The sequence below is a fragment of the Ambystoma mexicanum genome, chromosome 12 (genome assembly GCF_040938575.1).
Source record: "Ambystoma mexicanum isolate Mex_15411 chromosome 12, UKY_AmexF1_1, whole genome shotgun sequence".
Lineage (NCBI taxonomy): Eukaryota > Metazoa > Chordata > Amphibia > Caudata > Ambystomatidae > Ambystoma > Ambystoma mexicanum.
The window spans coordinates 496,393,896-496,420,025 of NC_090936.1; the positions used below are offsets into that span (position 1 = coordinate 496,393,896).

Consider the following 26,130-nt stretch of genomic DNA (forward strand, 5'->3'; position numbering starts at 1 on the left):
CGCAACACAGCACCTGCTTGCAGCCGGGCACACATGCAGCACCGCGGGGTGAAGCCGACCCAGGAGCGTGGGCCTCCAGCACAACAGCAGGTATCTGGTAGGGCGCTACACGTTTCTGGAGTCCCCAGGCAGCAGAGGGAGCAGAATTGCGGGGCGAAGCAGTCCCAGAAGCGCTGGCCACCGCCCACAGTCACAGCGCAATTCCAGTGATGAGACGGGTCAGAGCCCAGGCCCCTAGCACAACAGTAGCAGGTCTCAAGTAGGGCTCCCCGTGCTCACAGGCAGCGGAGAGAGCCCAGCGGCGGTCCGGGTGGAGGCAGTTCACAGGGTCAGCGTCTCCTACCTCGTCACCGGGCATGAAATCAGGGCGCCATCTGTCTTCGGGGTGCAGGTACGTCCATCGCCGACCTCCGGCGTCGCACCCGACCCCGGGCTCAGCCCGGTCCAAATTCAGCAGCCACAGCAGGAGTAGTGATTTCCTGCAGAGCACCTCACTCGGTGCCGCGGCGTAGGGCAGGGGCTACTCCCGATGACAGTCCGATTATTGCTGTGTTAAGCGAGGTTATCCCGGCAAGGTTGGCAGCCCATCTGTCCGCTCCGTCAGGCAGGCAGATGCACGGCAAGGCAGGGCGCACAACGGCAGGGGCTGGATGGTGGGTAGTCCCCAAGCCAAAGCGCACCAACAGTTCCCCCGGCGCTGTGCTGCAAAAGGGGCAGAAATGCCGGATATTCAGTCGGTCGCCGCTTCTCCAGCACAGTCCGATTTTACTTGGAATTTCGCCCACAGATGCCCCATATCTTGAAGTAGCGTGGGCTGCAGTTCATTACTTAAACAATTTGGCACAAACAGATTTCTTGACGTTTTGGATTTGTACAAGGCTTGAGCTCCTCGTTCGGCAGCCATCTTGCTGGCTGCTCTACAGCGTCCCCTCAGACTCTCCAAATCTGTATTGGAAACGCAACCCCCATTATCACAACATATTAGGATATATCGGCTCCTCCCTTTTCTAGAACCATGGTCCATTTAACTGGACTGACATGCACCCATGTTATCACAAAACATTGTTCCCCTGCTGTATTTCCTCCTCCCTATTTCTTGCTTTCCCACCTCTCATCTTCCCCCTTGCTCCTTCTTTCTTCCAGCAGTCTGTCTGGTTACCCCTAGTGCGCCACACTCCAGTCTAGGTGCTATGATTCTAATACTGATGTGATTTGGTGCAGTATAAAAGCATATTAACAGAATTTCAAGACACTGGATTTGATTAGCTATTCACACCTGGAGAAGGGCACTCAGCCAATCGGATGGCTTTAAACATGGACAGAAACTGCCAGTGTCTGCCCGCGTTCCACCAACCACCTGCATCCCTTCCCCAGGTGCCGGCATTGCTTTTTTGATGCTTCAGTGCTGTAGCCCCCGTGCCCCCTCACCAGCCCCCACGTCATTCCCAACTCCGCTCTCCCCCAATGCCTCCTTACCTCCAGGCCTGGCTCCAGCTGCCCGCTTCTTTCCATGTGTGCGCTGGGCAGCTACATTAGAAATAGAAAAGAGACTTTGTCCAACTTGTTTTTCTTTTGTTTTACGGGAGATTGGGCATACGCAACATCCTCCTGTACAAAAATATTTGTTATCGGCACCACGGACGAAACCCCTCAGTGTGAATAGGTATCACTCCTTTGTCTGGCGATATACAGGGCCTGAATCAGCCCTGAGCTCTCACTGAGGCCTGAGCGTACCAGCCCTGTACATCCCCAGACACGGTGGTGATTGCTATAATACAGGTCATAAACCTATTTATTTTATTTATTTATTGCATTTTTAAAGCGCTCACACAGCCCGTGGGCATCGAGGCGCTGTTACAGGAATTGTTTTAGTTGCGTAATTGCTTTTGTCTTAGTTGCGTATTCATAACGCGCTTAAACACCCAGAGGTTTCTAAGCGCGGACCAGGGGATCGAACCTGTGTTGCTCTGTCTTGCTTCCAAAGCACGCACGTTGCCGCTGAGCTATCCTCCCGGGACCTAATCTTAACCGTTGCATACTGCTTCCTTGTGTCATTTTGCTATGCTACGAATTAATGTACCCATGCCAAGCATATTATAGGAAATTCTACATCATTAAAGTTTTTGTGCTTAGTTGCACATAATATCCCGATAATATATAGTTGTGAATACAGCCATCCCTATAATAGATTGTAAAGTGGTCTGCTTTATGCTACATTAATCCATGCACGTTCACTAATTGAGGCTGTAGTATCTCACTCATAAGTGAAGCCGAAAATGTCATGACTTTAGTCTGATTCTCCACTCTGCCAATTGGGTCACTGTAAATCCTAATAGAGTTAACATTACTGTTTGAGCTCCATGAGCTTTAAAAATGTTCTCCTTTTTCCAGAACACTAAAGGAAAGGAGGTGCTGATGACTTCTAAGGATGTAAAAAGCCCTGTTTTGGGGACAGCGGCAAGTGAAGTGAGTGCGCTCCTTCCAAGACAGAGGCGGTTACAGGATCATGGGAAGGAGAGAAAGGAGTTGCTCTCTAAAGCATCTACACAGGTATTGAAGCTTTATAAGTGTGCTCCCTTTACTTGTCCTTTTACTGTGTTGAATATTATTCAAAGTTATTTGTTCGTGACATGCCACACAAAGGATCTTTAAATAATGTATTATTTCTCTAGCATGGGGTCTGGCATGGATTCACATGCTCATGAATATTCCCTGTTGTCTGGCCGGGAATCCTCTGTAAAATAAAAAAAAACAGTTTCACTTTCAAACTCTATTTCTCCTCTAAACCCATCACTGAGCTTGGGGGTCATACTACTCCCAGCCAATGACTGCCCTCTCCCTAAGCCCGCCCTCTAGCAGCCATCTTCAGATTTTTATTGCACGTTCAAGTGTTGGGAGTCCTCGTGTTTTGCTCTGTGAGCTTACCTATTTTTTTCACACTTTTTCGGTAAAAAGTTCGATTTTTGTCAATTTGGAGCCTGTGTGCTCTTTCTCTACATCGGCCGACAAGTGGGGATCTGTTAGTGAATTTCAACGCCGCTCAAGGGCAAGAAACGTCTGAGTTTCGTCGAAAGGAGGAGGATGAGGATGAGGAAGGCCAGGGCCCCAGCCCCGTGTCCCCAAGCAGGCATGAACCGGCAGTGACCTCTGGCCCCCACTTAAGCACCCCAGTGGTAGGGCGGCCAATGAAGTTCGTCAGCACGTCGAAAAAGTTCACCACCGAGAGATGGGTGCTGGACGCTCTCGGACAGGGGCACACGTTGGAGTTCCAACAAACGTGATCTCGTATTCCACCAGTGCCACGACAGGAACAACACGTCCCACAGCTCCTACGAGAGGTGCGTGCCATGTTACAGAAAGGGGTGATGGAACCCATCACCTCCTGCGACCGGAGCATATTCCAGATACTTTCTGGTTTGAAAGAAAACAGGGGGTTGGAGCCCAATCCTGGATCTGCGTCAGCTCAACTAGAGCTTTAAGTCCCAAAAGTTTCTGGATGGTTCTTACAACAAATGCTCACCAAGCTGGAGGATGAGGATTTTATGAAGTCGTTGGCTCTGGAGGACACCTTCTTCCACATTCTCATTCACAGAAACACAGAAAAATCCTACGTTTCATGATTTAGGGTCAGCACTACCAGTTCAAGGCTCTACCTTTTGGCCTGAAATTGTCTCAGAGGGTCTTTAAAAAGTGCTTGGCCCTGGTGGCAGCACATCTTCGTCTACAGGGCATCCACGTGAACCCTTATCTGGACGATTGGCTCGTGTGATCCCGCTCACACGTGCCGGCGAGCAAGCACACATCGAGAACCGTACATCTGCTGACCGAGCTTGGGTTCTCCATAAACTATCCAAAGTCCTGCTTGACGCCAGACCATGCTGTTTCTGAGTGCCCTGCTCAACACAGTAATGTGTTTGGCATCCCCCTCGGAGGAAATGCGGTGGCCATGCAAGGGAAAGTACAGCGCTGGTCATCGATGCAGACAGCAACGGTGCGTGCCATCAAGAGGCTGCTGGGCATTATGTCCTCCTGCATCAGACTCGTCCACCTCTGCAGACTTCAGAAGAGGCCTCTCCAGGAGTTCCTGGATGAGAGATGGATGCAAGTATCGGTGACCTTTGTGGACAAGATCTCCCTCAACGAGGATTGCCCTTGGAAGATAGTGGTGGGATGTACGACTGCATCTCTTTCAGGGGACTCGGTTTCAAGTCCTGCCTTACCAGGAGACCGTCACCACGGACGCCTCTCTAGAAGGCTTGGGAGCCCACATCGGACAGCTGCCCGCTAGAGGCCTCTGGCAACCAGAAGAAAAGGGCCTCCACATCAACGTCCTGGAACTTCGGGCGATATTCTGGGCCCTCAAGTCTTTTCTACCGTCATTGAAGGGCAAGGTGGTGAGGATCTTCACAGGCAACACCAACACCATGGTTTACATCCAGAAGCGAGGACGGACCCGCTCACCTGCACTCTCCAAGTAGGCCCACGACCTGTGCCGCTCTGCCATTCATCAGGACATGTTCCTCGTCCCTTTTCACCTGGCGGGCATCAAGAACACCATTGTGGACCCGCTCAGCAGAGAGCTGCGTTCTTGCCACGAGTGGGAACTTCGCCTGGGCCAGGTGGACCTTCTGTTCGACAAATGGAGCCAACCCCAGATCGATCTCGTCGCTACGGCGACAAACTCCAAGTGCCAGAAATTCGCCAGCAGGTTCCCTCACCTGAGAAGCATGGGGGGACGCCTTCTTGTTCCTGTCGGAGGGACAGTTCCTATTCACTTTTTCTCCATTTCCACTCCTGCTGCGTGTGATCAACACACTCCGACAGTGCCACTGCAGGATAATACTAGTCGCCCCAGCGTGGCTGCAACTAAACGGGTACCCAGACCTACTGTGTCTGTCAGTGGCCCCATCCATCAAGCTACCACTGTTCCTTCTCACCGGGGAGGGAGCAATTATGCATCACGACCCGGAGTCGCTGAACCTGAGGGCATGGCTCCTGCAGCCCGAGAGTTTGGAGGTTATGCTTTACCCACGTAATGTAAGGACATCCTGACCAGGGCCAGGCCTTTTCAATGTTGAAGTGGTTTGGCCATAAATGGAAGCTCTTCTCCGTGTGGTGCCGGACTCAGAAGATTTCCCCTCTGTGGGTCACAGCCCCGTAACTTCTACCATACTTGCTTTCCGTGGCCAATGTGGAATTGTGTCACGCCTCTATGAAGGTGCATATCTCTGCCATATACATGTATACCAGGTCTCCGGGTTAACCTTAGCTGTGGTCGCCCAGACTCGTTGAGGAGTTCCTCAACGGACTCTTCAGGACTTTTCCGCCGGTGAAGCCTCCTGTTCCGGCCTGGGAGCTCAATGTAGTGCTAACTAGGCTCAATGGAGCTCCTTTTGTGCCTATGCATCAAGACCCGCTCAGGTTTCTCTCATGGAAGACAGCCTTCCTTGTGGCTATCACCTCGGCCAGGCGGGTCGGGAAGATCCAGGCCCTGGCTTGCAAGCAGCCTTACTTGTCTTTCCACGCCTCAATGGTGGTACTGCATACACACCCCACCTTTATGCCAAAGGTACTGTCAGAATTCCACCTCAACAAACCTTTGGTGTTACCTGTCTTCTTCCCGAATCCGTCGTCGCCAGGGAAAAGGGCCTTGAATTCGCTGGACGTTGCTCGTGCCTTGCAGTTGAATTTTTGGTAGACTTCTCATTTGTTCATCAACTTTACACCTGTAAATCATGGAAAAGCCTTATCGAAGGCTTCCACCTCCAGGTGGCACTCCGGCTGCATCATGCACTGTCATCGATTGGCTAGCAGGCCACTGCCAGGCAGGACGAGAGCCCACTCCAGCAGAGCAATCGCAGCAACGACAGCGTTTCTCTCTGGGATGCCCCTGCTCGACATCTGCAGGGCTGCTACGTGGAGGCTTCACGAGTTTCTACTGCGTCGACTGGGATTCCAGGAAGGAGTGATTAGTTTAGATGAGAAATACAGTTTTAAAGTGAAAGTGAAACTGTTTTTCTTTTACCGAGGATTTCCAGCCTGACGACGGGGAATATTCAGGAGCATGTGAATCCATGCCAGACCGATGGTGGAGAACAATAGTTACAGGTAAGTAACTTAAACCTTAGGCTCTGCTCCCTTTAGGCAGAGTCCAAAATCGTGCTTGATACTCTGTGCCACTGTCACACCCATAGGTGGCTTGACCAGCACTCTCTTCCATCTCGGTTTGCTAGAGTTACAGCGCCTGTGCACTACATGTGAATAAAAAAGGGGAAGCAATCACAGTAAAGTATACACTCTATTTCAATTACTACTTCGGTGGAGACAGAAAATCGTTTTGGAACACCCTTGACCTAGATAACATCCCTAGGAGGTGGGTGCAAACTAATTTCAGCGCCCACGTGAGAGCAAGAATTTTTTGCAATGGCAGGCCAACTTCAAATGGGCTTGAGCTGTATTTGATTTATAAAGCATGTAATTCATCTGTAAAGCATGTAATTCGCCTAGTGGCATCTTGCCACGATTGAGTGCAGACAGCAGTGATAAAATGTAGTTGTGTGTTAAGTAAAATTAGGTTTCAGCTATGTTGACTAGCCAACTTTTGATGCTACACGAAATCGTGATGGTTAGATTCATGGACGCTGAAGAACGCAGCAAGCTACAGTTGGTGGGTGCTGGGACAGAGAAGGCCTTACTAATATGCCAGAAAAGCCACTCTGAAGCAAACATTTATGCCCCATGACTCCCCCTCATGTTTACTAGTATTGTCATTTAGCTTCCTGTAGCCCAGCAAGTTTACTATCCCCAATGCAAGTAGGGTTCCACAGGAACCTGGTGTCCGATCCTTAAATTCATTTCTACCAAAATTGATTTGCTGAAACCACCCTGTAGCCGGGTTGTGAAAAGCCTTCTTGGTCATTTATTTCTCAGGCCTCAAGTGACATCCAAACTGGTCATGAGATTTCAGCACCCTCTGGAGTCGACCGCCATCTTGCTGGTGCCTGCTGGATTCAGGTTGGTAAAGAGTGTTCTCGCTATTGTACTTTTCCCTGCTTGTTTGTCCTTTTTAATATTCAACTTGTGCTTCGCATTCTTCACATAATGTTAGAAAGGGGCAAATAGGTAACTTATTTTTTTTAATCATTTGATTGTTAGGGCTAAACGCGGAGAAGGCATGCAATGTAATGGGCCAGCTAGCTTTTATGGTCACCACACCAAATGTCAGGTTCTTTAATTCCCCCCATAGTCTTACTCTGCCTCTTTTAACCAAAAACAAATTATGAAGCTTGATCAGCTTTTTCTCCCTGGCCACTTGTTTGCACATTTCTTTAGTCTTATTCTTTTGGGAGACTAGGCAAACTAAGAGTGGTTAGTTCATTGCTCTCAGAGAAGAGGGAGAGATCAAACTGAGAGGAAGGTGTACACCACTATTGCACTGTTGCATGCCCATCCTATGGGGTTAATACAGGTTCTTGTTGACGGAACCCAGAGGATATTGGCAGTTTTACCACAAGACTAGCTCAGGAAAGACCTTGATGTTTTTGATCAATGAAAATTCCTATCCTGCAAGGCTTCTTACTCCCTTTTGGTTTCCATAAGGCCACAGAAATGCTGTATAAACAGGTTTTTGTTTTTTCTTTTAAATTCATCATCTCCACCGTCATGATCTTCTTATTGAGTAAACCTTTCACCCACCTGAATGTCAGTTGCTGGCCCAGGTAAATTGGTGTGGTACACCTCTTACTTGGTAAGGCAGAGAAGCGTAAACTGGATGCAGTCTGGCAAGGATAACCAGTACAGTTAATTTTAGCGTAATGAGACCAACATTTCTGTCACCTATTACAGGTATAGGTGCAAAAGTGCAGAATTGTTCTTAGAAGAGGGAGAGTAGATTTAGGTAGACCTGTCAATCCCAGTCGTGAGAGGGCCAGAGAGCAGACAATGGTCAGAAAGTGTGAGGTCAGAAATCCTAAACTTCACTCTGGCAAGAGGCCATTTTGTTTATTTTATTTTGCTTAATAGGTTACTCAACTTTTCCCTTGAGTCATAACGGGCCCTATTCTAGATCCACATCAGAGATGCAGATGTACTTTATGTGCCTCAGAGAGAACCCAAACCTCGCAGGGTCAGGGTACACCAAGTATCATTTTCCTCCTTGAGTATTTTCTCACACAATGGCTGAGAGGAACCTCCCATTTGGTGGCAGATTACCTAATCATATTTTGGTACAGGTTTATCTTGGAGGTGGCTCTATTGATCACCTTGCTGAAATCCAGAATGGTGTACTAGAGCATCCCCGGTTTGCCTTTGTGTAGTTGAATGTTTTTCTTCTCCTGGCCTGATTGAACAAAATGGATGGTTCAGGTGTAGCCTTGTTTAGTCGTTTCCTGACTGAGCCCAGTTGCTGAGTCAGCTCAGAAGTCTTCCTGAATAAAACTAATGTGAAAGTGGTGTCTGGGCTCTGATTGGTGTTGAGAAAGATGGTCTTTTTACTGCTTTCCTCCCATACACTTCTATGTGACACCATGTTTTGCTATTGTTTGCTAGCAGACTAGACATTTTGGAGGTAAGTAAAGCCTTCAGGTTTACTACCTTGATTTTTGCTAATTTTTTATGGAGAAACTGGTCAATCCGTAACACTATTAGCACTGGGACACTATGGGCCTCATTACACGGTAGGCGGTAAGGGATTACTGGCACCGGTAAGGGCACCGGTGCCGGTAATCCCTTACCGCCCTACTACGAGGTCCCTTTGCGGGGTCCCTCCCCTAACGCCTTGTTTTACCAGGCGTTCTGGAAGGGACCTGCTAAGGGACTTCAGAGCTAATGGTACCGTTATTAGCTCCTTCCCCATTCCCATTGAGCCCTATGCGTGCTCAAATGGGAATGGGGAATGATTCCCGGAATGGGGATTTACCGGGTCCTCCAAGGTCGGAATGACCCGGTAAGTCCCTATTCCAGGAACACGGACCCGGAATGCGGTAAGGAGGTAGCCATGGCGCTAATAGCGCCATTGCAAACGCATTCCGTGTAATGAGGCCCTATGTCTCCCTTAGTGGATTTCTTGTATTTTTAAAGTTGCACACATCACCTTAAAATGAACTGTGGTTAGGGTACTTTGTATCCTTACAACTTTTCCTTTTGTTACTTTGTGGTTACAATTACAATGTGTCCAGGATGGGCTGGTAACAGTGGATCCTTTTCTACCTAATTTTTGACTTTTGACTCGTGCACTTTTTACATAATAATGCCATAAAGAATACCATATACTCTAAAATGGCTGTGCCGTGAGATATTTGGCTGTCTTTTGGCCATTTTGTACTTTGGCCTTCTTCCTGCCCTCCCGGGCCTGCAATTGCCATGTATGGAAAGCCCTTTGCCTGGGAAAGCTTCTGCTTTCCGGTGCAGAGTAGTGGTCTGTGTGGGTGGCCGGATGTGGGGGATGGGACTGTCTGGACTCAGTCCAGATCCATGCCACGGTGCTTTTGTTGCTAGGCAGAGTGTTTGGCCAGTGGCTGCCCATGAATGGGTAGCCACTGCCAGTTTGAATGGTGCAGATCCTTACCACTAGTGGACCTGGCCACTCCAGTGAGATCTTTGATAAAAGGAGGACTTCTGTAGCCATTCACCAGATCATCGTTGGAGCCAAGCCCCCTACGAAGAAGCGGAGCCTGCTGACGACCCATGGATGACCGTTGAAGCTGACAGTCATCGACTCCAACCCAGTCTCAGTGAAGCCCTTCTATTCTGTCCTGTTCCCAAGAAGGCCCTTGTTGGTGTTTGGACCTATGCTGCCCTATCTTAACTGGGTTTGGCTAGACTTTAGTGCATTTCCTGTACACCAAAATAGGTTGGCCTCTCAGAATCCACCCACCGAGTGGATTCTCAAATGCCATCGTAACATATAGGTTGAACAATAATAGTGCAGTTCTCGCTAAACTCCCATGAACCGCAGTACATAAATCAAGGTATGCCATGCGTAGAGGGAGACCTGTGTCAGACCTAGCCCTTCTGGTTTTGGAGATTTAATATGAGAATATTGAGTAGTAGCCAACCCTTTTCTAAACGCAGCTTGAGATGGTTAAAGGAGTTTCCTCTATTCAGATCAATTAACAAGTTCCATCAATAATATAATGGCTAAAGGTTTGCTGGAGGCATCCAACATTGTACATTATTTATAATTAGCAGGGTTAAGTCTATCACCCCTTTAGAAAGATATAATAAGTACTCCCTCCAAGAGGTCAATATACAATTATTCTTAATTATTTATTTGAAAAAGAAATGCAATGTTTGAGCCCATGTTCCAGGATCTTTCTTTAGCTCAACATTCATTAGGCCGCCGGCGGCATGGGCACAAGAGTTGTTTACTGTATTTACAATGTTGTATACATCTTCCGCAAAATATGGCTGCTCTTAAGGGGTAGAAAAGGATAACTGCTATTCAGTACCAGATGTCCTTCTTGTCACAAATGTCTCTTCAGTTTGTTTATATCAAACATTCTCGCCTAAGGAGTTAACTTGCACTTTATACGCTTCGTCCTTACATTTATTAATCAGACTCCACAATTACTTTGTATCATTGCAATTTAATACCCTCTGCATTATCTGCCTACAATGGGCATTATGAATGGAATACTTTGCCAGTTTTTATACGTTCACTTGTCTCTTCTTGTAAGTCTTCTACGGTATGCATGGTGTGACGAATCTTGGAAATTCGTCCATTTTCCCAAGCGGAGCCACCTCCATTGAGGCTAGGGAGCTAAGTCTGCTCCGCAAGACCCGCCCTTGGGGTTTGGGCAACCGGGACCTCATTGGGAGTGACTTCCCCCTGTAATGAGAAACCCTGTGACTCTCCGCCTACTCTCCGCTTATATGGGGGCCATAGAAGTTGTAAAGGTGATAAACTGACCCCTTCGCAGACTCAATATCCTGTCATCAACTATGCAATGCCTCTCATTGCAGAGTCTCCTATAAAAACAACAAAGCCCTCATCTGGAGGAGAAGATTCCCTGACGCAAAGCCAAACTGCAGGGTGGAGGAGCCATACATAGCAGACGCTGCTGCTGGAGCATGGAATGAGGAGAGCCTGGAGGGGTGACTCCACAGAGAGGACACGGTGGGCCCAGAGGCCGCAAAACATCACTGAATCCAGGAACATAGGGGGCAAAACCTTTTCAGCCCCTGTACCAAGATAGAGCCACGACCACTGGCAAGGCCCGCAGAAGGCCGCCACAGCCAGAGGTACGAACACGTCCGGCAGAGACAAATGCCACCGATACCAGAATCACATGTCTGGCGGAAGTGCTGCAAGAGAGCAGGTATGGAAACAGCACAGGAAGAAGGGAGACTGTCGGTTGATCGCTGCGGGGAAGCCCAAACCCTGCGTCATTCACCAGCTAGTGAGCCCGTGAACAACCTGAGTGAGGACCGAAGCTTCCAGAGTGATAAGAATACTGAAAGCCAAAAGAGCCAAATGGAAAAGTCGGGTTCGGAGAAAAAGACGCAAACCCTGTAAAGCCCAGGGGTTAGAGAACCGGTGAATAGCACAAGGTCCAAGGTATCCCGAGGGAAACGAGAACTAATACTGAAAAACCAAGAGAACCATAAATGTGAATTGAAAAGTGTAACAGCCACAGTACCCCAGACTGTGATGGCTTGAGTGAGCGAGTTGGGCCGTGAGATACAGCATTTTTGGAGGGGGATAGGTGGAGCACCCCGTTAGATTCAGGCTTTGAAACATTTGTTGAATTGAGCAATACTTTTGGTGACTGGAAAACCTTTCCTGAACTGAGGGACTTTGTAATGAGTAGAGATGAGACAGACTTGGATTTTCTAACTTTTTAGATTCTTTTTTTGAAAGCCGGTGTGGAGACTCAGGCTAGGCACCGTGTCCTATAATGAACATTTGATTCTTAAGATTGTCTGCAGGAGAGGGGGTAATCTAAGAGGTGTTGACAACCTCCAATGTGAAAACACTTTTTCTCGTTGGTCGGACCAGTTAGTTGGACAGGTTAGTATGGAGGACTGATTTTTAGTCATTTGACGTCCTGACAAGCACCTTCGTTTTTAGTTGTTGGGAAGGGAACTCCTTCTAGTAATAGGGAGGCCTTTTCTCTTAATTTTCTTTTAATTTGAATAAGATTATCGTGAGAACATGTCCTCTGGTCCAAGTCTTACTTCTTGTTAGCCACAATGACTAATTTGTTTTTCATCGATTTGTGTATAGTTTGTTGAATTTGTCAATTTTATAGAGCTATCTTAGCATCGTATATCATATTTTGGCTTCTCTTTTGTTCGCTAAAGCAAGACCGAGTTCCATGTGCACATTATTAGAGTATTTATTGAGCGCGGACCTAGCTTCGAATGCAACAGATCGCTTTAGGGAGAAGAACATGGTGAGGGGAGCAGAGAAACAAGGCAGTAGGGAGCTAACGCGGGAGGGGGCAGTGGGCAATTTGTCAACAAGCTGAGGATCTAGAAGCAACCAGGAGAGAAAACAATGGTTATCAGATCACCCAGCCTCAGGTAAGTGAGTGAAGGGGGTGTGAACTGTGGTGGCTCGGAAGGAGGAGTCCACTTTGAGGACATTCTGTACTCTCTTTATTAAAATGAAAGAATAAGGCCTATCTCCCTATGCTAAAGGGAATACCTTACCTATCTAAAGAAACTAAAAGTGCTTGTCCGATGTCAGGAAGTCCAAAGTAATTATGTCCTCTGTCCAAACTAACCCTATCCCGACCTACCACTAAACATAACTGAAGTATTTAGGCCAAGAGAATGTCTCTTCTTCCCTTGGTCTTCTTTGTTCTGGATAGTTCTTTTATATGCAGGTTTCCTTTTGGATTACATACTTCTTAGCGTAATCTCCTTCAATAGTCTTTCTTATGAACTCTTGTAGTTCCTCAAAATAACTCTTGGCTCTTTTGCTTTCTGTGATCCTCTCTTTGTAGTACTTTTCCTTACAATAGTTCCTCACACACCTGTCACCCCACAGCCTATTTGCTTAGTGTTTTCCAAAATATATGTACTTGCATTTCCTCTCTGGCTTTCCTTTTCAATGATACTCTCCCTGAGGCTCACTGTTCCTTTATCCTGTTCAATTGCGAGACTTACCTCCTTTTCCCCGTGATATGTTTCAGGATTACACTTTCTCTAGGCTTCAACTTAGCATGTATGGGGTTCCTGCTCTTCCCCACATGTGTTCTCTTCCAAGTCTCTGTTGGCTCCCCACCTGACTTGTTCAAATATCACTCTTATATTTTGTTCACTTCCTTAGTTAACTGGAGTCTTAAGTAATACTTCGTCCTCAGGATTGGGGCGAGTTCCTCTCCTCATATACCGCCGGTTATCTTCTTACCTGCAGCCTTGCTCTGGAGATTCTAGTTGACTCTGCCTTGTGCTGCCTACTGCAATGAAGGCTTTATGGCTCACGCACAGCACACAACAGGAACCAAGAAGATGAGGGCTCCCCAGATCCTGCATTGATATGGTGGAGCTGAAGTGCCTTCCCTTTGCTGCCCCTTTGGCATCTGGATGTGTGGGGCAGTGCAAGAGTGCCCCGCTCTTTCAGCCTTGCAGTACCTCAGCCTCAATTCCCAATGGGCCATGGAAGGCTAGGGAAGCATCCCCGGCCTTGCATGGCTTGTTGGGCATGTGCGCTAGAGTAATACTCCAATGCCAAAGGGAACCTAGAGGTTTCCCTTTGACAGTTCGGTTAGAGCCAGGCCAGGAGCGCTCCCATAGCAGCTGTGAGATGGCTCAGTGTTTTCAGAGGCTGGCTTAGGTCAGAAGGACTTCTAGTACCAGGAGCGGCTCATCTTTAATGGGCGACAGGGCATCGACCCATCACTCGTTATGTTCGAGCTACCCCTGGTAGTTTGTCTTTCTGATTACATTGCCCCCTGGATTTGCACATCAAATTCAGACATTATCTATTTTCCTCTGGGCTTATCACAACCCTACGGTCTCCCTGAAAGACCTTTGAGGGCAACTGTCATGGAACATCTGACCCTCCTGTACACTGTGAGGTATGTAGCTGCTGTACACATGATGGGACTATACAAATGACAATGCAGCCTTCAGGAAATCAAGAAATAGGTTCTAAGGGTGCCGGGCGGGTCTGTTTCGATGTTGAACAGAGTTGTCTGGTTTAGTCATGCATATTGACCTTCCTCTTTGTGGTCTCACTTAGTGGCATATAAAGCACTTGAACAATGGGGCCACCTTCATTCATAAATATGAATGCACCTCATTTCCTTTACCTCTTGTAACCATATTGGGAAGTCCTGATTTTTATGCCACTCTGATTGGTTTGCATTTAATGAACTGGGAAAGGGAGAGTTTCACGAAATTCGGGTTATTGATGTGGGAATGGGGTCCCTCTTCACCACTTTGAGACTAGCAAACCACAGTTTGACTCAACAATGTCAAGTATGCTTCACCATATATAGTAGCACAATTGACTCATACAGAGAAGGTAAAGAATGGTGCTGAAATTGATCTGACAGGTCTTCAGACCTTGACTCTCCAAAAAATGTGGTATCTCATCTCTACAAGGTATGCGGATGATTCAAAGACCACATTACCCTATATTTTAAAATGGGAATCAGATTTAAACAAGGAGAATTGACTTCACATGTGGTCTAGGGAGAAGAAATTCTCATGTTTTTAAATAACAGGGAAAATGTATAATCTGTCCTGACCCACAACATGTTGAGAAGATGTTACCCTGTCAGGTTAATGTTGTAGTGGGTTCGAAAAGAGGATCACTGGGTAGTGGGAACTGCTTACAGATCTGAACATTTTGGAAGGCAATCTTGTTGGACATTAAAGACATCACAGTTATTGCACCAGATGGCAACCCATTAGTGATTCTTCTAGGCGACTGCAGCTCAAATCAAACCTACTCTTTGCATTCTGCTATAGGCCAACGTATCGTCAATCTCCTGGTGGCAGCCTGGATATCTTTGGTTTAGTGTTGTCACACCTGTGACTGGGATTCAATGACCAGACACAAACTAAAAATGTATGTTTATGGGGTTTTCTTATTTTTCTTTATTTTTTTATTGACATTGTACATACAAGGTAGGGTGCAACAACAATCCCCACCGGCCATACAATAGGCAAACAGACAAAGATGTCAACATTTTTATTTTTTTATCCCATTCCCCCTCCCCCTCCCCCCACCCTCTCCACCCCCCCAACTTTGCAACATACCAAGTTTTGAGGTTTTGCGGGTTATAGAAGCTGCAGAGAGAACATTCAAACATCGTTGTATGCATTATTATACACTTTGACATCGTGGGATCACCGTGATTCAAAGCAAAATGAGGGCCAAACTCTAGCTGTGGGGCCGGTGCTGCGATAAGCACGGATGGTACATAATAAAGCATATTTTTACAGACGCATTGAAACACATTCGTCATGAAGGAGAACTGCGGTCCATTCCTGCGTGAATTCCGACACTGTCATTTTTCACTGCTGTAAGCTTTTCATACGTAAAAATCGACCTTAGTTTACAAAGCCATTCCTCCTTGGATGGTGCTAGAGCGCTTTTCCATTTTTGGGCCAATGCTAGCCTCCCCGCCCTCAGCATGGCCCCGATGACCCTCGGGAATGCATTCTGTTCCGTTTCCGGCATGGGGGTACCCAGGAGGATTTCTAGGGGGAGTAGCGATGGCCTGAACCCCTCTATATCCTTAATCCAGCTGAGAAGCTCCGACCAGAATAACCGGACATCCCCACCACATATGGAACCATGTGCCTCTTTGGAGACATAACCTAGGACAGTAGGGGGATACCTCTACAAACATTCTGGACAGGGTGGCCGGGGGGCGATGCCAGGAATGGAGAATCTTGAAGCTGTGCTCCATGGCTGCGGTATACAGGGAACCGGTGAATATAGTTTTGAAAATTGCCCTTCATGTGTGGTCATCCAGCGTCATGCCCAGCCTTTCTTCCCAAATTGTTTGAAAGGTTGCCTGCCCTCCAAGTTAGCCGTTATCAGAGTACTATAAAACTTGGACAGAGAGCCCTTCCGAGAGACACTTTTAGCTATTACCTCTTCAATGGAGGTGAGGGGGCGATTAAGGTTGTCAGCCCACCGGGGGTGAGACAGAATTCCCTTCAAACGCAAATACTCAAAGATCGAGGGTGGTTTGTCACCCAGTGCTTCGGTCAATTGGTCGTAATCTATGAAGCCCTCTTTGCGGGAGAGTTGGGAAATCCTCTCCAGACCCATGTCTGACCAAGCTTGAGTATCACGGAAGCCTCTGGTGCCTAGATTGATAGGGGGGGCCCCATAATGACGTTAAAGGGGGCGGCCAGGATGACAGCATTTTGTTATCTTTATTCGGTTTCCAGACTGCCCATAAAACCGCTAATGTAGGGTGCGCTCTAAGATGGGACGGGAGGGTTTTAGGGGAGGCCCATAGTAGATCTCTAACTTTTTTCGGGTGGGTATGGATATCCTCAATGTATGTCCAATATGTCCTCATATACTCATGTGCTCCAACATCACCCGGAGCTGAGCTGCTTTATAGTATAGTCTAAAGTCAGGAAGGCCGAATCCACCGTGAGACTTTGGAAGGGTCAAGGTGGAGAATTTGACTCTTGCTCTCCTCCCGTCCCATATAAACTGAAGGACTCGGGCTTGTAAAACCTCGAAGAAGGCATCAGGAATGACCACAGGGAGGGCTGCAAAAGATACAGTAAGCGAGGTAAAACATTCATTTTAACCGTTACCATACGCCCAAACCAAGAGAGTGTAAGAGGTGCCCAGCGTTTGAGATCGCTGCTAATCTTGGCCAAAATCTCTGGGAAGTTACACTGATATAGTAGCGAAAGGTTCCTAGGAACGCAGGTGCCTAGATACCTAGTGGACACTCGTTCTATACTTACTCCCAATATTTCGGAGCGATCCCCAATATCTTGGCCCCCGGGACCCATAGGCATAATACTAGACTTGGACACGTTTATCTTAAGCCCCAAAAGGCACCATAGAAGTTTATAAGATCGAATAATCTAGGTAGTGAGACCTGGAGGTTGGTTAGGTAACCCAAAATATCGTCTGCAAACAGGGAAAGTTTAAAGTCGCAATCATCACAGCGTATCCCTGTGATTTCCTGGCCCGCTCTGATCGCTATGGCCAGGGGCTCCATTGCCAGAGCATATAGAAGGGGAGAAAGAGGGCAGCCTTGCCGGGTTCCTCTAGATAAGGCCAGGGATTCCGACGTGCCACCATTGACCAAGACTCTTGCCGTAGGGCCATTATATAGTGTTGAGACCCACCCACAAAAATTCTCCCCGAGGCCCATTTTCTGGAGAACTCTACCCATATAAGGCCATTCGACGCGGTCGAAGGCCTTTTCAGAGTCTAATGCAAGCAAGTAGCCCTCTACCCCCTGCCTCGAAGCCTCATGCATGAGGCCTAGGGTCTTCCGTATATTATCCGAACCCTGGCGTCCCGGAATGAACCCTACCTGATCTCCATGTATTAGAGAGGGGAGGAGCTTTGCCAATCTATTCGTCAGAAGTTTGGCCAGGATCTTAAAATCCACATTAAGATGGGATATAGGGCGATATGAGTGACACTGGGAAGGGTCCTTCCCCTCTTTGGGGATTACTACTATCAATGCAGACATCATCGAGGGTGGGAGGCTGCCCTGATCAAGTGCTGAGTTAAACATCTTGGCCATAAACGGGGCTAGCGTTGACCGATAGGTCTTGTAAAACTTAACTGTGAACCCATCATCGCCTGGCGCTGTTCCACTCTTCAAGGAGGATATGGTATCTATTATCTCCTCTGGGGTTACGGGGAGTTCTAGTATAGTTGCCTTTTCGGGTGAGAGGCCGGGAATCGGGAGGGAGTCCAAGAAGTTGTCAATCTCGGTTCCGTCCCCTGCGTACTCCGAGCAATACAGGTGCTCATAATACTGCCGAAAGTGTTCAGCTATTTTACTATCTCTTACCGTTGATTCCCCTCCCGGTGGACGGATGGAATTCACCCTCCTACTATTTCTGAGCTCACAGAGCCTCCAAGCTAATATTTTATCCGCCTTTTCCCCTTTTTCCATGTACTTCTGTTTCAGGAAGGACAGCTTTTTTTCCGTTTGTCCCACCTGGAGGTCTGCCAAGCTTGAGCGCAACCTTTGGAGTTCCTCCCACTTTCCGGGGAACATTTGCGTTTTTAGTTTCCCTCCCGGTTGGATAGCCTCTATCTTTTCCTTCAATAATTTCTCCTCTTGGCCCCTCTCCCTCTTTTTTTCTTGAACCTGTCTCGATGAGAATGCCCCTAATGGTTGCCTTGAATGCCTCCCAGACTCCCATGACCCCGAACTCCCCATTGTCATTGATGGAGAAGTATTCTGTAATAGCTGTCAGGAGGGATTGCTGTACCTCTTTGTCGTGCAGAAGGAGGTCATTACACCTCCATAGGGACCCAGGTGACAAGGCCGGGGGTATACCCATTTTTATTCTAACCAAGTCATGGTCCGTCCAAGGAACCACCTCTACCCCTGAGTCTGTGACCTCGCCCCGAAGCGTGGAGTCAACTAAGATGTAATCAATACGGGAAAATGTAGCATGAGGTTTTGAGAAAAATGTGAAGTCGGGATCACGATCTTGCTTAGTGTGGTGTGTATCGCTCAAGCCCAGATCTTTAACTGTTTGAAAAGCCTCAGCCAATTTTTTATGGAGTCGCTGATTAGGACATAGGTTGGGCGACCTCCTGTCTCGGTCAGGGCAAAGAACCATGTTAAAATCCCCACCAACCAGTAAATTACCCTCAGAAAATGCTATAATTTTCTCTCTCATCCCCCTCCAGAAGCCATCTTGCGCCTCGTTTGGAGCATATATACAGACCAGGGTGAACAGCCGACCCCTCACCTCCCCTTTAACCATGATATATCGTCCTTCCGGGTCTGACCTCTGAGCTTTGAGAACGAAATGTGCCCCGGGAGAGACCAATAGGGCAACTCCTCGTTTCTTAGCCTGGAAGGACGCTGCATACACTTGTTCAATGGCTTTAGCTCTCAGCTTTGGTTCCTTGTCCCTAACCCAATGTGTTTCTTGTACAAATAAGAAGTGGAGCCGGAGCCTTGAAAATTCCCTCACTATCAACGACCTTTTAGCGGGAGAGTTGAGCCCCCGCACATTTAACAAACCCACTGACAAAAATTGAAATGAATCATCCATCATAGCGATAGTAAAAGCTTGTGTCTCCCTCCACAGGACGGCTAATTTCAGTGCTCCCGCAGTACTTCCGGCCCTGCTATAGTCAAAGAACAAATCTGCAGTTACGAAACAGGCCAGCAAACTTGGCTTGTCCCAACTAAAATCCTCTCCCCAACTTTTCCCTCCCTCCTCCCCACTCCATCCTCCCCCCCTGAACGCCTGGTAGACCAGCGGCTTCATCCTGTCGCTGAGCCAGGCCACCATTGTCTCCCTCCTCCGGGCTCTTGAGCTCTTCAATAACAACAACTTGAGCCCCCGCACCCCCCTGTCATATTCAGATTGTAAATAATTACAGTGCTCCCCCATTTGGCATAAAGAACAAACTTGACCGTGAAGCTTCTTGGGGTTCCTCAAGTGTCAGGTTGACCAGGGGATGTCGGAGCCACTCTTCTGAACTTCCTGTGGCCTCGGACTTTACATCTCTCCTGTGAAGCCTTAATTCCCCCGGGGCCAACCGGCTCACTTCCGCGCATCTTGCTCTCCCACTTCCATGTTTGGTTCTTAGAGAAGTTCTCCCGACACCCTACGAATGTCATCCTCCGTGACCAGGGCATATTTGTATCCTTCCAGTTCAAAGGAAAGTGAAAAAGGGTATCCCCATCTGTATCGGACCCCCTTGGTTTGGAGCATTTTCGTCAGCGGGGAGCAGAGTCGACGTCTTGCCAGGGTGAAGGCGGACAGATCCTGATAGACCGAAATCCAGACCCCTTCCCAGTCCACCGGGCCCTTCTTACGTGCCAGTTCCAGGATTTTGTTCTTCTCCATGAAGTAGTGGAAACGTACGAGAATGGACCTGGGGCCCCTGTTAACCGCACCCGCCCTGTGAGCTCTATCAATAGTTGGTTCATTCGTGTTCGCCCCTTCAAAGAGAGTTCCCACCACCGCATTTACAGCTTTGATTATGTCCATTTGCGTTTCACCCTCCCGCTCCGGAAAGCCCAAAAAGCGCAGATTACAGCGACGTTCTCTATTCTCTAAGTCATCGAGCTTTAGGGAGCATTTCTCTTCTCTCCTCTCGAGTTCCGATAAGCGCATGTCGAATTGAGTCTCAAACGTCATTCGAGGCTGTGTTGTTTTCAAGCGTTTGGACCTTGTTGTCTATATTGTCCACTTTTTTATCCAGGGTATCCAACCGTAGCCTTATGTCCGCTCTGAAGCCTCTTATTTCCTCCAGGAGGGCAGCCATACCTTTGGTAACTGTGCTAGTATCAGACATTTCCTGGTGCGTTGGGGCTGTCATCTCAGGGCAGGTTGGTGATCTTGGTGATCTTGGGGGCAGGCGCCGAAATTTCTGTAGGGCCTCTTTCCAGGTCATAGACTCCCCCCGACCATCTCCACAAGGGCTCCCCCCGGACTCCACAGATCAAGTGGGCTGCGCCCCCCAACAACTCTAGGGTGCGCGCACCGGGGGGATTTATCTGTATACGGCCTTAACTTTATACTCTCTGTTGAGAGGGGGGGGGGTTACTCGTGGCAAATCGTCAGGATTGAATTGGGGCGCTCTCATGCCACGTGGGGCTCGCAGAACTTTCGTCACACCTCACCTGTGAAAAGCAGAGTCCAGGGAAGGCCGGATGTATGAAAGTTACAACTGTTCTGTTGTTTTCAGCTTCCAGAACTGCTTAATTTCTCTAATTGTCACCTTCACCTCACTGCAAAGTACTGTGCTGAGGAAGATGCAGGCTTGTGGTTTGAGGATTACTATCCGTGGATGGCCAAAACTTCTGAAATGATCACACGTAAATGCACACTCTCGGGTGTTTTCCTCTAGCCACCCTAGAACGTTGGTGCTGGTCTGCTTCTCCACGTGGTGGCTCCGAACGAGAGCATGCATCTCGGCCCTCACTGCCAGCGCAGACCCGAAAAAATGCTCTTCCTGTCGGGTCTCGCACACCGCAGGTGCCCTAGCCTGCATTGCCTGTGCTCTTGCTGTGTTAGGCTCCTCACGTTGCTCCACAGACACTGCACACCCAGCGATCTCTGTGCCGGTATGCAGGCAATGAGACGCTTGCTCGCTCGACAGAGTCAACAACACCTTTAAAATACTCGCAGGCTGCCTTTCTGACTGCAGATGTCACAGGGAACAGGCACCGGTCGCTTCACTCCTTCGGACTCTTCTTTTGGCCCCTAACAGCTGACGGGATCACAGGGAGAATACAGGAAGCCGCAGGCCCCAACCCATCCGCGGCTCTCCGTTAGTTCTTGCGGAGCCGCAGCGCGGGGGAAGGAGGAGCTCCCTCTCCCTCCTCTCTCAAAAGGCAAGAACTCTGCGAATTCTCTGCGCCGGAAGATCGGAGTTGGGGCCCGCGGGGGCTCCGCTGCAACAGCAATCTGTGGGGGGGGTCGGCACTGTACTCCTGGGGTTCTGGGGGGGCTCAAGTCCCTCTAACGGCGCCCTTTGGAGGAGACCAGTGCAGATGCATCAGTGCATCTCTGCGCCCCCTGGTGGTTCCTTATGGGGTTTTCTTAAAGAACATTTACAGTGTGGGGACATTATAACAAACTTGGCAGAAATAAAGTGCACATGAAATGTCAGGATTAGTTTGATAGCTTGGACCAACTAAAGGTTTGGGGAAACTGAAAGTTCAAAAGTGGCTTCCCTTAAACTTCGGTTGGTTCCTGGGGTATCCTTCGAAGGAAACCACTTTATAACACAAGAAAGTACTGCAGCAAAAGTGTCTTGTTTCAGAAATGTCCTTCTTCCAGGCCCTATGCTGATTACAGGCAAATACTAGTTTCACTGGCACAACTCCCCTTTCTTGTGCCTTCTGTCACCTGGCCCTACTAGTCTGCAATGTGAAAGGAAGTGTGAGGAAGTGTTCTGCGGTACCTGCGTTCAGAATTGCAGCTTGCTTTCTTTTTCTCACCGCTTTCAAAAGGGGTTACGACTTTGCTCCATATTTCTGCTGTTCACAATGTGTGTAATTACTTTTAACTGAAGTCGCCCCACCCTGTGGTTGCTCTAATTAAACAATTACTATTTCTTTATTTGGATGGAGCTTGTTTTATTTTTGGAACTGCTACTGGATTGATTCAAGCAGTGTCTGCTTTTAGAAAACCCGGCATGTGACTGCAGAGGTACTAATCCTCTTTGAGCCACGCTGAGTCTCATCTATTACAAACAAACATATTACATCAATTGTTAGCAGCTGCTTTGTACTCTTTGTGTAAGCTATTTATTTTTTTTCCTGCCCACATTACACAGCTGTCATTTAGACATTTGGATTTGGCGTGAATTGCTTTTGGATTTAATTAGGCAAAGATTTGTTCACAGAAAACGTGGTGTGTGACTGTGGAGGATTGTATCCTCTTTGAGCCATGCTGTACTCTAGTTTACTAAAAGTGAAATAATATAATCACATCAGCAGTGTTGGTGACTGTGGAGAAGCAGTACTCTTTGAGCCGTGCTGTACTTTGGAGCAAAACTCAAACCAAATCATTCTACTTACTACAATTTGGGATCTACGTACATAAAAACCAGGGCAGCATTGGAGCAGAGTGGGTGACTGCGGGGAGATATATCCTCATCAAACCACACTCTGCCTATTTACGTTTTGGTTTGACTCGACTCTCTTTATTATCTCTGGAAAACTAAAAGTCGATGAACCCGATTCTTTCTTATGATATATCATACATTGATGTGAGGGTAACAGCTTGCTTCCTGTTGATTTGCAATTTCTTTCCCTTCAAAGTGTGAATAATCAATCCTCTGTGATACTTGGGTGCTTGTTAGCAACTTCTGCTGCTATTAAAATGTCATTAACGTCTGGCCTACGTAGCCAAGTTCACCAAGTGGATAGCGATGATAAAAACACTATTGTTGAAATTAATGTATGTGCAAATGAACCTGTTCAATGCCTGCACTTGAACAATGCTGTTTTGCGTGATTCGAATGAAGAACAAGTGGCAGCAGTCTTATATTAGAACTTTGAAACACCTCTTTCACCAATAGACTTAGCTGCTAATTTAAAGAGTTACTTAGAAAAACCTATTGCAAAGGGCTGCAAAAAGCAAGGCGTAAACAATTCTACCGATGGGGGTGCAGATACCACTCCTCATCGCTCGCCGATTGCTGGTCAGCGAATTTGTGACTATTTTCCTAGAATGATGGGAACAAGTACAGAGATCAAACCTGCTGTTGTAACTAAACAAACAGCTACTATTGACTGTACACAAATGCAGAGTTTACATTTCCTTGCCCCTTATTGAATTTGTCGACTCACTGGCCCTCCCGGTGCATTGTATGAATGTAGGGAATGTAACCCAGCAGACCTGCGATGCGACACAAATTGGTTCTCCTACAGAACTTACCAACTACATATCAGATGAAAGCCGAAGATGTCTTTCTATTTCCTCTCCCAACTATTCTAATCAACCTAGTGATGGTGCAATACATCACAGAGGTTGACGACTCTATTAAATTGTCTTCCCCCAGTTTATCTGCATTAAATATGGTACTTGGCTCTTTCGTTAACCTCTATGACAATATCTGGGAGGAGGTAAAAATCCATTCTACAATGTTGTCCACTATATATACACAAGTTGAGGACCTCGAGTTGTGCGTCGGACGATTGGCAGCCAAAAACATGCATGATCTGAAACAACTGATTACACAACAGCCAGAGACTGATAAGTTATCTCACTCTATTTATAAAGAATTGGGAACTGCTGAAGTGCCGACAACGATTGATATTAGTCAGGCCATAAAATCCCTTGTCATGTCCATCAAGCTTGTTGGAGTTACAGAAATTGTTTGTTCCGATGTTCCTCAGATTGTGCCCCAGAAACAACAAATTGTTCCACCAGACTGGCCTGTTGGGAGAGTGGCACAAAGAAAAAAAAATGAAGAATCAAAAAGCAATGAAGAGAAAAAACAATTCCTCCTTAAAATGGTTGAGAAATGTGTCTATTCTCAACGCCTTACAAGCACACACTAACCAAACTAAACCCTTACTCCCTGTTTTGACACCTATACAAGAAGAAAGTGGTTCTGATTTGTTATCTGACTTACCGACATCCTCCTGTCATGCCACACAAACTGCTTTTGTGAAAACTGCCAACAATTTGATTCTAAAGGTGATCTCGTCGCTAGGGGAATCTTCTCACTTGCACCCAAGTAAACTGGCTATGCGTAAAACCAAAGATGGGTCTCTCGATACCAATTGTAGGCCTAGAGGAGCAGACATTGATACCCTAAGGAAGATTAGCAAAGATGTTTGTGTACAAACAACTCCTTTAAATGAAAATAGGAAACCCGTGTCTGAACCCTCTGTATGCCTGACAACCTCTAAATTGTCGCTACTTGTGAAAGAGTATTCCTCTCCAAACGTGACCAGTTCCTGCTGTGCAGTGACTCTGTCCTTGGGACCAAATTAGAGCTCAAATAAAAAAGAACAGTTACCTTTCTCCACTACCTTGGTCCAAGACGGCTCCTCTGACTTGGGAATCCTTCACAACAATCACATCCCAAGTGTTGGTGACAGGGTCAATAACGCAATTAACTTTGGCTGTGGGAAATCACAACACACCACCAGGATTTATTGACTCAGGGAAAAATGACTTGTGATAATCTGCAGGTCATTCTGTTATCTATGTGTGCATCTGAAACAAAATCTAATTCCTTACTAGTCCATACTTCTGTATCATACAGAGAGTTGTGTGAAGGTCATGAAAGACATTTTAATCTTGGAGCCTTACTCGACAAGCTTTATATACCATCCAAGCGCAATTGTGCGATGGCTGAAAGGGGCGTTGCGGCTTTCCTTGACCAAAAGCAATCAAGTTCTGACCCAAGTTCTGGTCACTCTCGCGACTGTGCTCAGAGTCATTTAAGACATAGTAATGGCACAGCTCGGGCGAGAATTGACAATCAAAACAAGCCTCATACAACTGCCCCAGGTCTTGCGCAATCGTTAAAACCTGATGTTGGGAGAATAAGTGTAAATGAGGACACTTTAAGGCTCTCTTTTTGAAATCATCAACTTTCTGACCCCCAATATATTATTTCAATGGCTAGTACATTAGGCTCATCAATACCTATATGCCTAAATCATATTGAACATTCTACTAATACAAGCAAACATAACACTGCAATATCTTCTGCTGACATTGAAAGAGTTCCCTTTCTGGAACAATTGGACGTAACATGTGCACATATCCACCTTCAATCAAGATTGGTTCTTTATCTAATTTTGGCCGAAAGAAAAGCACTCCTGAATCTGGGTTTTCTGGTGGCCCAAATAAAGGAGGAACATGTTGAGGTTCAGGATATTCCCGAGATAACCAACCCCTTTATGAACTATTTTAAAAGGTGGAATGATGGCCAACAAAATATGGGGACATGATTAGAAAGAGCTTCCACAATTCGTGGACCCGCCCAAAGCAATAATTGGTAGGTTCAAAGATGAGTCTGTCCCCCGCCCACCAAGCAAATAGAGGGTTGAAAGTCCTCTCGTGGAATACCTGTCCAAACTAATTTAGCCGTCCTTGAAGTGCTACAGAACGTGTAGTGCATTTTATTACAGGAGACCTGGCTGACTTCCAACCCTGTTCTAGATGGGTTTCAGATTTTTTGTCAAGTTGCAAAATCCAGTGGGAAAGGAAGGCCTTATGGTGGCCTATTGATTGCCTTAAAATCTGATCCCTCCATAACAGCATCCCATATTTCTCCAGCATGGGGTCTGGCATGGATTCACATGCTCATGAATATTCCCCGTCGTCAGGCTGGGAATCCTCGGTATAGAAAAAAATTAGTATCAGTTTCGTTTCTGATCTGTCTTTCTTAGTAGTAACCAATCACTGGTCTGTCAGTCATACTGCCCCCAGCCAATGACTGCCCTCTCCCTAAGCCCCGCCTCTGGCAGCCATCCTCAGATTTTTACCGCACGTTCAAGTGTT

General features: G+C 47.2%; 1 protein-coding gene across 2 annotated transcripts in view; it reads left to right on the forward strand.

Moving 5' to 3' along the window:
* The window catches only part of WDR91 (WD repeat domain 91), an 832,764-nt gene that overhangs the window by 206,340 nt on the left and 600,294 nt on the right, over positions 1-26,130 (forward strand). The window contains exons 8-9 of one of the 2 annotated variants that reach the window (XM_069628779.1): positions 2,392-2,550; positions 6,931-7,014. In XM_069628779.1, the coding sequence (XP_069484880.1) occupies positions 2,392-2,550; positions 6,931-7,014 (243 nt within the window). The remainder of the gene's footprint in view (positions 1-2,391; positions 2,551-6,930; positions 7,015-26,130) is intronic. The other variant, XM_069628780.1, reaches the window with a different exon arrangement.